This window comes from Xenia sp. Carnegie-2017, unplaced genomic scaffold, assembly GCF_021976095.1.
Source record: "Xenia sp. Carnegie-2017 unplaced genomic scaffold, XeniaSp_v1 HiC_scaffold_24, whole genome shotgun sequence".
Lineage (NCBI taxonomy): Eukaryota > Metazoa > Cnidaria > Anthozoa > Malacalcyonacea > Xeniidae > Xenia > Xenia sp. Carnegie-2017.
In genome coordinates this window covers 12677006-12693052 of record NW_025813487.1, presented here as the reverse complement: position 1 = coordinate 12693052, position 16047 = coordinate 12677006, and the positions used below count along the sequence as shown (strand labels likewise).

The following is a 16047-nucleotide window of genomic DNA, read 5'->3' as shown; positions in this document are numbered from 1 at the left end:
GACTATAGCCTGATTCGTTGATTCGAATAAGTCTTAAATACCCTCATAAAGATACCTTTATGTTTCATTGTAATCGCTCTGTATTTCTGTATTTGTAGCAAGTTGATATTTTCCGTAAATAAAGCATAATTCGAAAGCAAATGTAAGTTATGGCCGCGTTTAAACAGAGATCAATCTTTCGTTGGTGTTCAGGCCGGTGTAGAAAAACGAGGAGAGGGGTTAACAACAGACTATTCATTAACGATTTGATTGTCACCAATTAACTTGAAACCACTGGGCTCTTTCCTTAGTATTCAACCAAAGGATATGTTTTGCAATCGAGCTTTCTGACAAATACATTTTTCATGTTTTTTAAAATCTCAAGTCGTTGCTTTCAATCCATTTCTTCTTCTTCGTTAATCACTAATCTACAGCCAAAGTACAACGTTCCTAGCACTCTCGCAATCAAATCATCAGGAAACTCAATTAACTCGAAAATTTTGGATATTTTCTGTGAATATCATCACGACGATAAGAAAAGAAAACAAGAAAGGACTAGAACATGGTTTGAATTACCATTTTTTTAACACTGACAAAGTTGTTAACAATATCAACTCCATCCACTAAAACTTCCTGTTTCCTATGTCAGGTAAATTAATGAAATGACAGTGCGCACATATTCATACACATACCACTAACTCCAAAATACATGAATGTATGAAAATCCCCCTCCTCATTAAAATAAATTACTGAGCTTGCTTCGACAATGTTTATTTGTAATTTAACTTTACTTCTTATTTAATGTATTTAGATAAAAAGTATTACAGCTGTTATCCTATTCAAAATATTCACTACATCCTTAGTCTAAAAATTTAATGTTATGTTCCAAATTGTTTTTTAATACTGTTCAGTATCACTCACTCTCGTTCACTCTTATAGTTACATAGGAAATAAAATTTTATGCTTAATTATATTCTTTTATAATACGCTAAATTTCAGAAAACGTGTAATAATATCGCGAAAAAAATTCAACTTCGCCCATTTTTGGGAACTTTTAGTAGCCGTCGAATGACTACAATACGCAGTTCACTGCACGGTAGCAGAGTTTGAATTGATCCTAACAAAAAGAATGACCAATATGACAAGAATAATGAGCAAAACAAAAGCTACAACTGCACCAGCAATAGCTCCAGTGTTTCCACCGTCTACAAGATAAAAAAGAGAATGACAAATCATAACATTACCAACAAATGTTGTCTTTCAGCGATCATTTTATCATTTTTCTAAAGCTGAGGGTGTAACCACTCTCACACCCCATGTATTCATCCCTGATAACTATTCATGATTTATTTATGGTAAAAATTAGGTTTGGAATGCAATGAAATTACAGAAGAGGTACACAAAATCACTAAGGCAGTTATTGGAACTAAATCGGCTGTATCATCAAATAATATCTCTACTCATCGTTAAAAAACTTTCTGGCATTTGTCTGTACTGAGATTTGTAAATATTTTGAAGCATTACACTTTAGACATCGATACACTTCCCTTAAGCTATTGAAAGGAAACACAAACCTGAAGACTCCTGCTTTTGGGCAATTGCTGCCACTGTGCTCCAGTCAGTGGAATAATAATCACCCTGAAACAAAGTGAACATTTATATTTGAATAAAAATTGCAGCAGGCAATGCAGATGAAAACGTATAAAAAATTTCGCACCTGATCATTAATGAAAATGCGCTGAAATATTTTGTAGTTAGTGCCAGGCTTCAGCGGGCCATTATAATAATTTTCACCATTGGAACGCCGTGTTGTGTTTTCACCATCACCAAGTGTAAAATCATGCTTAAAGTCTCTGCGAGATACTACAGCAGCAATATACGGCATTGGTTGTGCGGAAGATATGGCCTCAAAATAAGTTCCTAAGTCTGTGTTGTTAAAGTTAGAAGGCAATCGACTCTTTTCTGTGCCATTTTTCATCGCGACTACATAGAAATATCTGCAAATTGAAGGCAAAACATTTTTTTAAAAATACATACCTAACCTCTGCTTTCGTTATTCTTTAAAGTATATGTTATGCATGCATCCGCATTGCCAGAGAAAGCGACTTGTCATCAAACCTTTTCCCAGAGAGATATTTAGACTACCTCGATCCCACATGAAACCAACTGTCCTATACTTAGCCATGAATCCGAAAAACTCAAAAAATACTTTTAAGTTCCTTTAAGTTTTTTTTACAATAATTTGCTCTAGTAAAATACATAGTTACCGATATTCCAAATTTGGATTTTGCAACAAATAAGTCAACGTAATTCCAATCTGCTTGGTGGACAGTTCAGGTGCCACTAAATAAATAAACTTGAATAAATTTATCATCTTAAACAAAACCTGTGCATAAACCATAGACAACTTACATCCATTTGTAAATACCCATTTACCATTGCTGTAACATCCAGATCCCACTTTTGTAGAAGCCAAAACACGAACATAATATTTTGTCCCTGGTTTCACATTGTTTATGTCCAAACGCTGTTCCTCGATCATATACTTCATTGAACAGGTTTCATTCTCCAAATGTGTAATACAAACAGTGTAATTGACTATCTTTCCATTTGTTTTGTTCTTGTCTGGTGGCTCCCATGTAACTGACAACGATGAACTACTTAAGGCGACAATTTGAACATTTAAAGGTGGACCTTCGGGAACTAAACAAAAATAAAAACATATGTTTTAAAGATTTATGTAAAACATTAAAAACACTTTATAAAGAAGTCCTAACAATTGTACACTGTCATTGTTAACTTAAATATAATACAGTATAAGAAAAACATGATTGAAATAAATGTCGACCAGAAAAGATTTGAGCTTTCAAAAGTGGTCTATGGCAATAACACCATCAATGCAACAACAGCCGATATGTATACACAAAAACTGATATGAACTCACCATCTTCAGCAGTTCTAAAATTAGCTGTAGTTGATCTACCAAAGCCTTCAGAATTGCCAGCTGTTACATTAACTTTATACGTTGCGTAAGGAACAAGATTCGTAATGTTGTACGGTTTTTTATCCGTTACCTCCAAAGTTTTATCAAAAACAATCATAGCATCCTTCATTAAAATCAATACATATCTTGTAAGAGGATTCGAGATATTTGTACCAAGTTTTACACCAGTTTTTGGGATTTTTCCATGATATCTCAAGGTACGTCGATGCAGATTTTGTTGCAATGAGATCTGTTGGTTTGTCTGGGAGTAAGTCTGCACGATAAAAGAAAAATCTACAAATTGAACCATGTGTAGCCCCTAAATGAAATCAGTGTTCTGCTTTTTCTTCAATAACACGTGTTAAACTTAACTGCATGTTGAAAAATATTGTTTCAATAATTTTATTTTATTAGAGAAAGAAAACTAACACTTCAGCCTTCATAGAAAATTGTTCACTTTGTCAACTAACACACGTTTAATTATTACTCAGAGAAAAAAACTTTATATATTGCGTAATTAAGTGCTTCCAGTGCAAAGTAAACCTGGTATATTTTTTCCGTCTCTTACCTCCACCACAAATTTCAATTCGTAAACACGGTGCACCAACAAATTTCAATGGAAAGATTCGCAAAGCTTTGGATTTAAGGCCACCAGAAAACTTTTCTATAGCCGCATCATTATAACCATTTTTGTTTCCTAGATAAATCTGGAATAAAAAAAAGATTTTCGTGTATTTGCAGAGCAAGGTTAGAGAAAAGCCAGGTTTGTTTAACGCAATCCAGAGGAGAGTAGTTTATGCATTGTCTATGTATCTCTTCAAATCATGCACATAGCTACAATTTAAACATAATAATCAAATTCAAGATTCTTTCGTAGTGCTGAAGTAACTAAGACAATCAACACAGTGATGTAGCTAGCGCATAAATTTGGTCATGCTATATGTAAATTTTTCAGTGCTCACTTACTGTAAAAACTATAGATCTCTAAAGAAATGAATAATGATAATGATCTGAAATTTACACAGAACCAGCAATTTTGCGTGCCGGCTACACCACTGAATCAACATCTGCACACAAGCTTGTATATAAATAGCAATTTAAAAGTTTACTTAGTTTATAACTTCATTCCTTTTTTAAATTTCCCATTAAATTTGTAGTATACAAATTCAAGTATTCTACCCTTACCTTCTGGGATTTTTCAGATTTCCAGTTCACACCATCAATGTTTGTCTGCAAATGATATTTAGTTACAAAGCTTGAACTTGAACTGTCACCAAAGATTGCGATAACGTTAACTGTATAAAGACTTGGGAAGTTCAGTTGAAAATAATAATTGCCATCTGCAGCAGGAGCACACCATGAACTACCACTGGATATTCTTGCTTTAGAAGCACTACGACTCTTTGGGAAGGCAGTAAACCAAGAATCTGGGAATTTTTCTGCGTTTTTTAATAGAGGATTATCACAAACATGACCTTAAATAGAAAAGGGATTTTGTTGAAGTGCATTTCGACATTAAAACTGGTTTGATTTGATAGAGAGCAATGACGCAATCCCATATTGTTCTCCATTCACGAAAAATCGTAAAAATTAAAAATTGTCGTCTGAAGAAAGAGAAAGAGAGAGATAGAGCAAAAGAAGTATTTGAGGAATACGATTGATTTTCCATGGTTTTATTAAATAAGGTTAAATTCCAGTTGGAATCAAGCCAGCTATGACAAGAAACCGTAAGTATCTTGTCTAATAACAGCAATACGGTAGCGATATAAATCCCATTAAAGAGTGAACGTTAATCATCGTGCAGAGCAATTACAATTGGACATTTTTTGAATCACGAAATGAACTAGCAAGAATAAAATTAATTTAATCCTCAGTATTCGCAGCAACCCTGTCTGAATTATTCATTATCCAAGAGTAGCAATCGTTTATATTTTGATATATTTGTAAAAGAATAATTTTGAAATTCTCCAAGTTAGCGTAAAATACAGTGACACAACGATGACAGATGTAAGTCTTGATGATAGAGGTAAGTCATGATAGCTTAACAAAAGACAGATATAAGTTGAGAATACAAAAGTAACACATTCATTCCTTAAATTCTTCGCTCAAAACTTTTTCTAACGTCATACAAATGTGTCCTACAATACGTTAACACATTCAAAAAATTGAACAAGAATGCTTACATGTAACGTACGAGTATTGAGAGCAATCATTATTTTGAGGGATAGCACATTGAGATAAATCGTTCAGTCCAGCATCACATTTGACAATTCCAGGTAAAAACGATTGATGCATCAAAGATGATAGTGATATTGGGACTTCCACAGATGCTGCGGTAGGATAACCAAGTTGTTTACAAATAATCGTCTTTATTTCGTGTAAAAGACTGTTGTTGCAAATGGCGAAGTTTCTATACTTGGTAATAATATTCACGACACCTTCGTTCGGAAGATTCGACTTAGACAGGCGTACATCCATAACTACACAAATCAAAATTATTTTTTCCTTTAATTATGATTATGGCGCATATCTTAAAGTGAAATCTGCGTTTTTAGAAGTGGTTTTATGAATATAAATATGACAAATCCCGTCCATCAATAAGATATATAAATGGAGATTGAATATCAGAAGAACACAGAAGGTGACAATAACTTAAAAAAATTATAGTTTGAAAGCACTTAACCAGAAATGTTTTCCACATTCTGATGGACACAGTATCTTTTAGATTTACAGTTAAAGTTGGTATGCACTGTTTTATTTTAATTTTTAAGTCGACAATGAACTGCAGAAAAATAAGTTCAACAGAGAACTTTACTTTTGTGTTGTAATCACGAATCACAACAAAATGTGTCTAAGTGATTATGTGAAGCATTAATGAAACCAGAACAAATACCGTTTTTTTACAGATGAGCGCTGCGTTTAGCTTCCCAACTCAAATGAATTGTAATGAATATATCTTTGTATATGTATGCAGTATATATGAAAATTCTGTAGTGTGAATTCATGAAAGTATGAATATAAATGCAATTGTGAATGTCACTTTTGGCCTACATAGAATTGCCAAACGATTTTAAAAAAATTAGATTTGATAAATCAAATTGACTGGAATAAGTGATTTTTCTATGAACAATATTTGCATTAACAAACTAAAAACAAGGAATTGTTCAAACCTTTAAACTTAAGCAAAATATTGAGGACACAAGTTTAAATGTCAGAATATATAAAGACACTAAATTAAACCATACAAGATAAAACAGCATAAACAACCACGCCTGGTGAAGACACCCGACAAAAATTCAAATTTGTTTCAATTTTTCTAAATTGAATGATAACGTACATAGTATAAAAATAAACACCATACCATTGTGCATTAAGGTCAAAACTTGTCCCGGAGCACTTTAATCGTAAGCAAAATATAATCTGCCTATATAATACTTACGATTGCAAATTTTTCTGTATGGCATACTTGTGTCGTTACATTGATATTCAAAGTAAAGATACTTGTTCAAACCAGGACAAATACTTGAAGGAAAATGATTATCATCAACAGTTATATTACATTCCCTTTCACCATCACAGTAATTTTTAAGGTCACAGGTTACATCGACACTACAATTGTAATCAAAACTTGAGCCACAAATGCTTCCGTTTCTCAATCCACGATATTCTGCAACTTTTATCACCATATATTGATCATTAGGACATCCAACGTTTGTTATATTTTGTCCAGCACATATCACTGATCCTATAGAAGACACACAAATAATAAGTAAATTGAAATCTATCCAATTTATCTTTAAATTGCTGTGAAATAAAAGTTGAATTTTATAAAAATGAAGTTTCTGGTGGCACTGACCTCACTGGCGCCATATCTATAGCTATGGCCTTACAGTGGCTTTTGATCATAATTTAACAATATACATGCTAACTGGATGAAAATTCAAACTTGCCAAAATTAAATCGTTCATCTTCTTCATCTTTACAAGTGGCCATTCCCACGTCGTAATAACCTCCTCTAGCTACTATACATTTATTATAGCGTGAAGAGAATAGACCACCCCAAAAAGTTTGGGTTATGGCATTGATGGCGCTGCATGGTCTAACAAAGTTTGAATAAATGCGCGATATATTCTGCACGGGTTGGTGTTCTTCAAGACAACCTGGTTTGTTTACATTCAAAATTGAACCAGACTGTACAAATTTAAATCGAGCTTGCAAGTGAAAACAGTTCTCTATAAATATTAAATATTTATCACGTCCAGGATAATCATCATAAATACATTTTCCTGACTGAATATGTTTGATGAAAAATCCACTCGTATCTAAAAAAGGACATCGATATAAATAAAAATAAACTAGGACTTCATTCAAAATAACTCAGCATACTGAATTCTAATCAATATAGGAAAAAGATTCCATTAAATAAGCCATCCATGAAATTCAATATTTGAATTATAACAACAGACAAAAATACGAGTGCTTATTGCTGTCTTTATTTGAAAGACTTCATTGGGCTTATTTTACATCTTACGTTTTATGTTTTAATTCAAATAAAGAATTTCAAGATGGCTATTTTGTTCGGAATCTATTTATTTTTATATTTTTCAACATTGGGGACTGAGCCTGGTTTTTTAACTCTACCAACTCATCTGTGAAGCTTAAACTGTACAGATTCCCATGTCTTTCGTTTTTGATGAAAAGGAAGTTAATCTAAACACTGAATACAAATCAATATATGAACACCTTAACCCTAACCCTCACACCCCTTAGCAAACAACCAAAATCTTCCAACATGATCATTACTGAATAAAATCAATAAACGCAAAAATAGCCAAGACACACTCTTGAATTGAGTTTTTGCTCTTTTACAGGTTTACATTATAATAAATGTATGACGAATTAAACATGTTCGGCTGTTCCGGGACTGTATTCTATTAGTTTTGCAATTGCAAAGAAATTTTACATAAAAGTATATGTACATGATGAATTAAATATAGGTCAAAAGGTCGTATGGATTTGACCAAAGTGGAATATGAAGCACTATAATCACAATGGTGCACTATAATTAAAACTGACACAGGAGAATTTAAAATGAATTGCCATTGCATTTACCTTGATATATTGCTCTATAGACGTTGATGACAACACAACAGGTGTGATTTTTTCCACCGTATAGAACATACTTATAAGGGATTTTGTGTTGTCCGATTTTAAGGACATCAAAAGGTTTAAGATATGACTTTTCTATTGTTTCATTTATGTACTTATGTGAACACGTGAAGTCTTCTGGTTCTTTCCATTCGGCCCATGCATGATAATGATATTCGAGGAATAGCCTAGCAGTAACGTTCAAAATGATCGGGCTGCATCCACATGTCCCTAGAAAATTAAGTTATCTTTAACTAGTTGTCCAGAGAAAAAGAACAAGTAGAAAGTGACACTCATTTGGTCATAAAAAGTTACAAAATATTCACATTGAATCGAAAGTCTTTGTTAAACCCAAATGTATAATAACTATAACTATACAGACTAAAATTTCGTAAAAGCACTATTGCCAATGCACATTTAATATAAACGACTAGTTTTTTGAAAATAGACATGTTTCGACATATCATGATGCCATCTTTATAGTTCTAAGTTTATATTAAATATACAGACTATATCATATAACTGCATATATAACTATTTTTGACTCTTCTGTCATATTACTTTGCTTTTGTAACTAGACAGAGGAATAATGATTATGCTGCGTCAATGCTGTGAAGCTAGTGTATCCAAATCAGTTGAGTACTTTAACATGTACCTTACGGTTCAAACCTTTTACTTTAGGTACCTTACTTTAACGCACTTTCTAAGAACACGGTTTCAATTACCGTTATTTAAATTAAACAGTACCTCTGTAATAAAAGTGTTGTGATTGTTTGCCAAGTACATAGCCAATTGATGTTCTGTACTTACTGTAAATTAAACTGTTGTTCACTTTACCTTCAAGTGGACATATTTCACTAAACATTTTAAATCGCTCCAAAAGATATTTATTCTCCTCAACACAACAACGTGTACGAGTATTGTTGCATTTCGAATCGATTTCAATTTTGACCGCAACAAATTTCTTCCATTTTTCCTCACAAAACTCAAGTTCTTCATTCCAACCCATTTTCATTTTGATTCCTTTACAAAATGACAGCCACAATAACCACCATGTCATGAAACTCATCATTGCTTAGATCCAAGGATATACAGTAAAGTTCTAAATTTTAATTGATTGTTGGATGTATGTACGTTATCACAGAAGACTTTAAACTTATATTTAGATCGACAACGATCAAAACGCATTTTTGAGCAATTTGAACATCAGCTAAAAAATTAATTTCAGCAAAATTGTGTAGCGAGAAAACTGTTCAGAAATGGATTGAGTTAGTCTCATGTGGCTTCATGATGGCTCTCTCGATGGTAGCCATGGTAGCTATTATTAAAGTACGTGGTTATAGTTTTTTTAAAATAATGAAACTTGGTTGCCTTTTAATTTATGCTTTATTCTTCTTACTCGGTTCAGTCTAAATTTCAACTTCTTGTGTTTCAAGAGATTTATTGAACGATGAAAAAAGTTATTTCTATTAAATAGCGCTAAGGAAGCAAAGAAAGCGAGATCAAATTAAATTCAATGAAAATCATTTATTTTAAATTCAATAGATTAAGAACCCTGGATGATGTTAAAATTCTTTCTCTGGATATGAAAAACATAAAAACAGAAAGAACAACAATTTTGCATGCAGAGCTTCCCATTAGCTATTTCATTTCAATTTCCCGTTATGTCATGATACATGTAAAAAACCTATGAAATCATAAAGTACTTTAAAATTTCTTGTAACCTAGCCTCTATAGTTGTATAGCTATGCCCGTATTGTCTCTATAGCTATACCCGTATTGGATTTTCATTTGAATTTTTTAATTCATCGAATTAAACACATTAGCAGCTATAAAACTGCTAAATTGCTCAGTTGACAAATTCAATAAGCTACAGTTGAAAAATTAACTAAATAAATTAAAAATTTCAAAAAATAATGACCAAAAAATATTGTTGAAAAGGTGTTAGATATTTACATTACATGCACCGCGGAGCTTTTTTTCTATTGAGGAGGAAGAGCTTGCAAAATTAGCGAACGTCGATATTAATTGCAGCTAAGTTGTTTTGGGTTTCAGCGTTATCTTGAGATTGCTCAAATTCTTTTTTAAATTTACAGAACTATCACAGAAAATCGTGGAAATATTTTGAAACTTTTTACATTTTTTTAAGCTTGTCGTTATTCTTTTGTTTGCATTTATTTGTGGAGTACTTGCTGACAATAAGAATTGAAAATCTTAAGAAGTTTTCTTTTTAATTTTTCGCAGGTTCTGCTAAAGAAAAAATTATTTACAGAACAGTGGAATAGGGTTTGTTTTGGATGTAGCTGAGAGATTTGAACGAAAAATGTAATAATATATAAATATATGAATCAAGATATGAATATGATAATCTGTCCCGAATCCTACATCAAGCATGGAGGTATTGTGGTAAATGAAAAAATCTCTCCATTTTCTATAAGAATCGAATCATTTGAGGCGGAAGTTGTGCGGCGTTTGTATTAACACTTATTTGCCAAACTCAGTCGAAGAAATAATTTGCAGTATTAAATTTTAACATAGCATCGACGATAAAGAAACTTCTGTTTTACTATCAACTACATCACAACTTACCTTTGTTCTTTTAGTAATTGAAAAGCGGACACAATAAGGCGACTGCAGAAATACACCTCAAACAAACAGAGAAAAATTAAGATACGTTCAAGTCAGACGAACAATAGAGTTGTGGCTTTCGCGAGGTTTTACTTGCAAGTGCTGGCCAAGGCTGTCGGCTTCCTCAAATATACAGTGCCATATTGAGTATATACAAACACTCATGCCATCTGCCCCAGTTATTCAAAATTTTATAGAATTTGTTTTGCGTCAAATCTTATCCTTTACAAATCAACAATAATACTTTAAATGTTTGGAAATTTGGATGCTGTTGTTGGTTGAAGAAGCAATGTTATAGAAGATAAAGTTTTTGACATTTTAGAGAATTACCTCTGTTTATAGCTACGAAGCACAAAGCACAAATAATGCATCTAAAGTGGGCAAACACGGCAAAACAGGTTAATGACTTCAAGTGCTCAATGACGAAAAATTATATTGTTTGCATATAAAGCGTATTTTAAGTTTTTGACTATCAACTTTACCAACAGTAAATTCAAGTTTGCTGACAGTCATTAGCAAATCTTTAGGTCCTAAATACAACAAATTGTTTAGGACCGAAAAATACAGTAAACTTTACTACGTAAAACCAACTGTATTTTTATTGCCTACTGGTGTTTGTTTAAGCGATGTATACCATACGACAGCTGCGCAAATACAGTGAGAAATGACAAGAAAAACAATGCCTCATGGAATAATGACTTACTTCTTAAATAATGTTCAAGCGATTGGGTTCAGCATAAAGAATCAAAAACAACATAATTTCAATATAAATTATAATTTATATTTATGACAAAGTTTTATTTTATGCATTGGATGGCCAATTTGTGAGATATTATATCAAACTATACTAAAACTAGATATGATGATTTTAATTTAGGCAATTTTTACAATTTTTTTTGTAATATAGCTGTGTTAGTTAGCTCTTAAGTGTTGTCCTTAAGTTTACGTTTTGATGTGAAGATGTGCACAGAAAACATGTAGAAACACATAAATTTCGAAATACCACATTAAAATTAGTTGTATTATAAGACCTTTATTAATTGTGAAGTCTTTAAAGAGAAATATCGGATCATTTAATTCTTTATGTGCAGACCTCGCACGCTCGAAGAGCGAATAAACGAAGTTAATAAAAGTTTTATTATAAAGGATTATTTAAACTGAAACGAAGCTTTCTTTACTTTTTTGTTCTCGCTGTTTTGTAAAAGTTGGCATTCACTCCTGTTTTCTTTTTGTTTTCAAATTTTTTGCTGTTTGCTTTTCGAAATTTGTTTAGATTTGTTTGTAAAATTACCTGTAATAGACCGTCATTTTGAATTGTTATTAATCAGAGACTATATATGGTCATTGCCCACATTATGTCATTAACAGCATATGTAATAACATGGTTGCCTCAGGATCTTTTGTTATCACAGACAGGGGCGGATCTAGAGTATGTCAAATCCGTTGCGCGACTGATGTTTGAAATTCAAAAATAACCTATTCATAGTAATCGCATTATCGCATTTACTTCGTGATAAAAATCCAGCTTTATTTATTATTGAAAACTGATGACTAATCCAATGAATATCTCGTTGGTAACCAGATCAGTTGAATTTTAATTGACCTGGAATAACCGACTGATAAGCCGGGTGGCTTGACTGGCTCAACGGAGAAAGGAGTCTATGAACGCCAAAAAGGGTGTAGATAAAAAGCGGGCGCCGACGGCGGACGCAGATGTAAGACGAACGTCTGTTTGTTGCGGGCGGGAATTGCAAATGATTTAATGTAGGAGTTTGACAGTAATTTAAACGAGCTTTATCTTTCAGGATATATTTTTTGACCTCATTATTTAAAGCAATTAAACATGCATATTTCAATTTCAGTCAGTCATATAGAGTGTAACGCAATGAAACCTCATTGTATTTTTTTCGTGTTTTGTCAATGGCATTTAACTCATGTTGGCCTTACGTGGGTGAGCCTTGCATCTTTACTGTACTGATAATAATTTCCGTCAATTTGTCATTTGGCAAGCAGTACGTATATTGCAGTTTTCAACTTGAACTTCCTTTTGAAAGCTGAGGTTAGAAGCAGTTGCAAGTTAGTCAGTGCGTCAGTTACAGCTTGAAAGTATACTTTAATCATATCGATTGTACATCATGTCCAAACGTTTGTACTCGGACATTGTAAAAATTGGTTATGAATCGACTAATTCCAGCGAAGATGAAATAGGATGTCGTGCACAGGTACCTAAATTTAATATAGGAGCAACGATATTTAGTAAGAAAATACATTAAAAGATTTTTATTTGTATTTTTTTCATTTTAAAGAACAAACCTTGCAAAGGCAATGTGTCAGACAAACAAAGTCTGTGTATATTTCAGTCTGTGTATATTTTGTGACATATTTATAGACTAAAGTGAAATATAAAAAATTAGCTGAAAGGAATCATCCAACGGAAGAAATTGTGATTTTGAGCGATGATAGTGACGACAGTCTATTTCAGGTGGATCAAAATGTGAAAGATCATTGTCTTAGCTTCTCCGACTGCTATCTAATTTTCATTTTTTTTCAATTTCGTTTCGTTTTTAATACAGACTTCGGTTGACATGAGCCGAATACAAGAACATATTGACAAACGGCAGAAATCTGACGCAGGCTCTAGCCGACAAGTCAAAACTGAGGTAAGAAGCACAACAACTTTAAAATGACGAAAAGCATGTTTTTCAAATATGGTAGTTTGAGTATTTTCCGAGTGCAGACGATGTGTTTTTCATGTTTGCTGTAGCTATATGACATCTTTTGATGAATATTAGGCAAACGCATTCAAAAAGCCTTTATGATATTTTCCGTCGTAATTTCCGTGTCAAATTTAAAATTCTGTTACACTGCATTCTTTCAGTCATAGCAATAGAAATATCGTCGCTAGGTTAGTTTTCCGTTACTATTTCTAAAGAGCTAAATACAAGTTCTTTATTTATTTGATTGAATCTTTCTTTTTGCAATGCGTGAGAAACTATAACGCTAGTGATTCATCTATAAAAGAAGGATTGACTCATGTTTTGCAGTATAACTACCGTTCGTATCAAAGGATGCATGTAATTATTTCTAGCACATAGAATTACCTCAGTGAATTAAAGTTAAAAAGAATTGTGTTAAAGAAATGTGGACCACCAGAGAAGTGGGACCTCAACAAATATTCTTATCTTATCTTTAAAAAGGAAATTATCTGTAGGACATTCTTTGCATAAGTGCATGCAAAGCTTTTACTTACTTATGGTTTCAATTAATACATATTTTCTTTATCGTATGATTTGAGTCATATAAGATTGACTTTTTTTAAAATTGGAAAAGCAAAATTTATAAGCTACGTACATGGTGGGTTTGACAAGAAAAATTGTCCTTTCCTGACCCATGATTGTGTCTTTTCATGTATTGTTGCCTTTTATGACTCGTAGCTGTACAAACTGAAATTTGATATTTTTTACATTTTAAACAGGACGTTTCCGAAGAGGCTGTCGTTTGTGTCCATGACGAAGATTTCAGTGACAGAAGTTCAATGAGCGAAAGTGATGAAGGGTGTGAATGAATCTGCTTGAATACCTACGTTTCTCAATGCTCTTACGCTTTTTTCCCTACTATTTGTATAGAGTTTTTGATGGATACTACAAGGAAAATCTATCACTTCCGCAATTTAAGAGTGGTAAAGAAGGCCTCTCGCCAGAAGAGAGAGTCAAAGTTTTACTTGTACCCCATCCTCCTGAGCGAGTATGTAAGATTACACCCACCAATGTATCAAATAACGTTACATTCTTGATTGACGCCTCTGAATTTAAAGAATGGGATGATTGGAAATGTGACGATATGGGTGCTTGGAAAAACAATGGGGTGAAAAAGACTCGATTTTGTATTTCTGAGGGAAGGATAAGCGAAGTAGGTCAATGTAAAACCAAGAAAAATGAAGGTTTCTATACATTGGTGAGAATGTATTACAAAAGCAAGACATCTCCTGACATCAAGAAGTACGTGGCATATCTAGAAGGTACAGGCATTTTTAAACGTTTTGGACACAATCATTTTACTGGCATTGATTTTTGACCATGACCAATTTTAATTCTTCATTGAAGACAGAACTTAGATTGTAATCTTTTATTTATGTTGCTTGTAAATGCTCACTTCCTTTGTTGCAACCCACATATAGAAAATAAAGCATTATTAATGGTTCAGTATATCTTCGATGGAGAAGAACACGAAATTACGCCCAGTCCTCATGGTAACTCCCGGCAGAAACAAGCAGGTGGATATATTCGCACAAAACCAAGCATATTAAAAAGAGTAAAAGAAGTTGCTGAAACATCTGGACCTAGAGGAACCTATCATCGTGTGAGCGAAGAAAGTGGTGGTTACTTAGGTGCCAGTGCAGCAAGTGACCTTCCCAGAAACAGAACGCAAGCCAAAAATTGCCGAGCCAAAACAAAGCAAATCACGAGTATTAAAAAAGTTGACTCTCTTGCTGTTCTTCTCCTGGAGTGCAAGAGGCAGCAAAAAAGCCAAGGAAAAGATCCCTTTATTCGTGACGTATCAGCTGCTCCTGAACTCAGATGTGTTCTGTGTTACGATTGGCAACTTAATGAGATCGAGCAATTCTGCACTGATCCTCAAAACTTTTTAATATTTTCTGCAGATCCCACATTCAATCTAGGAAACTTCAATTTAACTGTTACGACGTATCGCAATTTGAAAGTTGTAACAAGAAGAGAAGGTCATCATCCTTTAATAATAGGACCTCTTCTAATTAGCCAAACCAAAACAACCGAATTGTATTATTACTTCTTTGGGAAATTGACTTCCCTTAATAAAAACATAAAAAAACGTTCTTGCCATTGGGACAGATGGGGAAGAGGCTTTGATCAGCGCGATGATGAACAGTATGTGCTATGCAATTCACTTACGATGCTTTGGGCACTTCCGCGAAAACTGTAAATTACAACTAAGAAAATCAAATGTGTCGGATACAGCACAAAATACTTTTCTTGATGACGTATTTGGAAGAAAATCAGGGGAAATTTATGTGAAGGGTATGCTTGCCAAAACCTATTAGTAAACTGCCATTTGTTATAACATTGCGCATTTTACGTTATCTTTTAGGCTTACTAGACTCCGTCGATGAAAGTGAATTTCTCTCCAATCTCAATGCGCTGAAAGAGATATGGGATAAAACGTTCTTTTTTGGGTGCAAATCAAGAGCCATATTTCTTCAAATTTATATATGAAAAGGTAGCTGTATCCTAAAAAATATAATTTTGTACAATATATTCCATAAGTTTCCTTCT

General features: G+C 33.1%; 1 protein-coding gene across 1 annotated transcript; it reads left to right on the top strand.

The window, feature by feature from the left end:
- The first annotated feature begins 14182 nt into the window (after positions 1 to 14182).
- Positions 14183 to 15697, top strand: LOC124452168. Its single transcript, XM_047002754.1, has 2 exons — positions 14183 to 14756; positions 14916 to 15697. Exons 1-2 carry the CDS (start codon positions 14300 to 14302, stop codon positions 15695 to 15697), a joined length of 1239 nt encoding a protein of 412 aa, XP_046858710.1. The 5' UTR covers positions 14183 to 14299.
- The last annotated feature ends 350 nt before the right edge of the window (positions 15698 to 16047 follow it).

What these genes read in the sequence shown, in the direction of transcription:
- LOC124452168 (XM_047002754.1), top strand. Translation starts at nt 14,300, where the DNA reads ATGAATCTGCTTGAATACCTACGTTTCTCAATGCTCTTACGCTTTTTT. An exon ending in GTACGTGGCATATCTAGAAG is followed by an intron (nt 14,757 to 14,915) that starts GTACAGGCATTT and finishes ACCCACATATAG; the next exon opens with AAAATAAAGCATTATTAATG.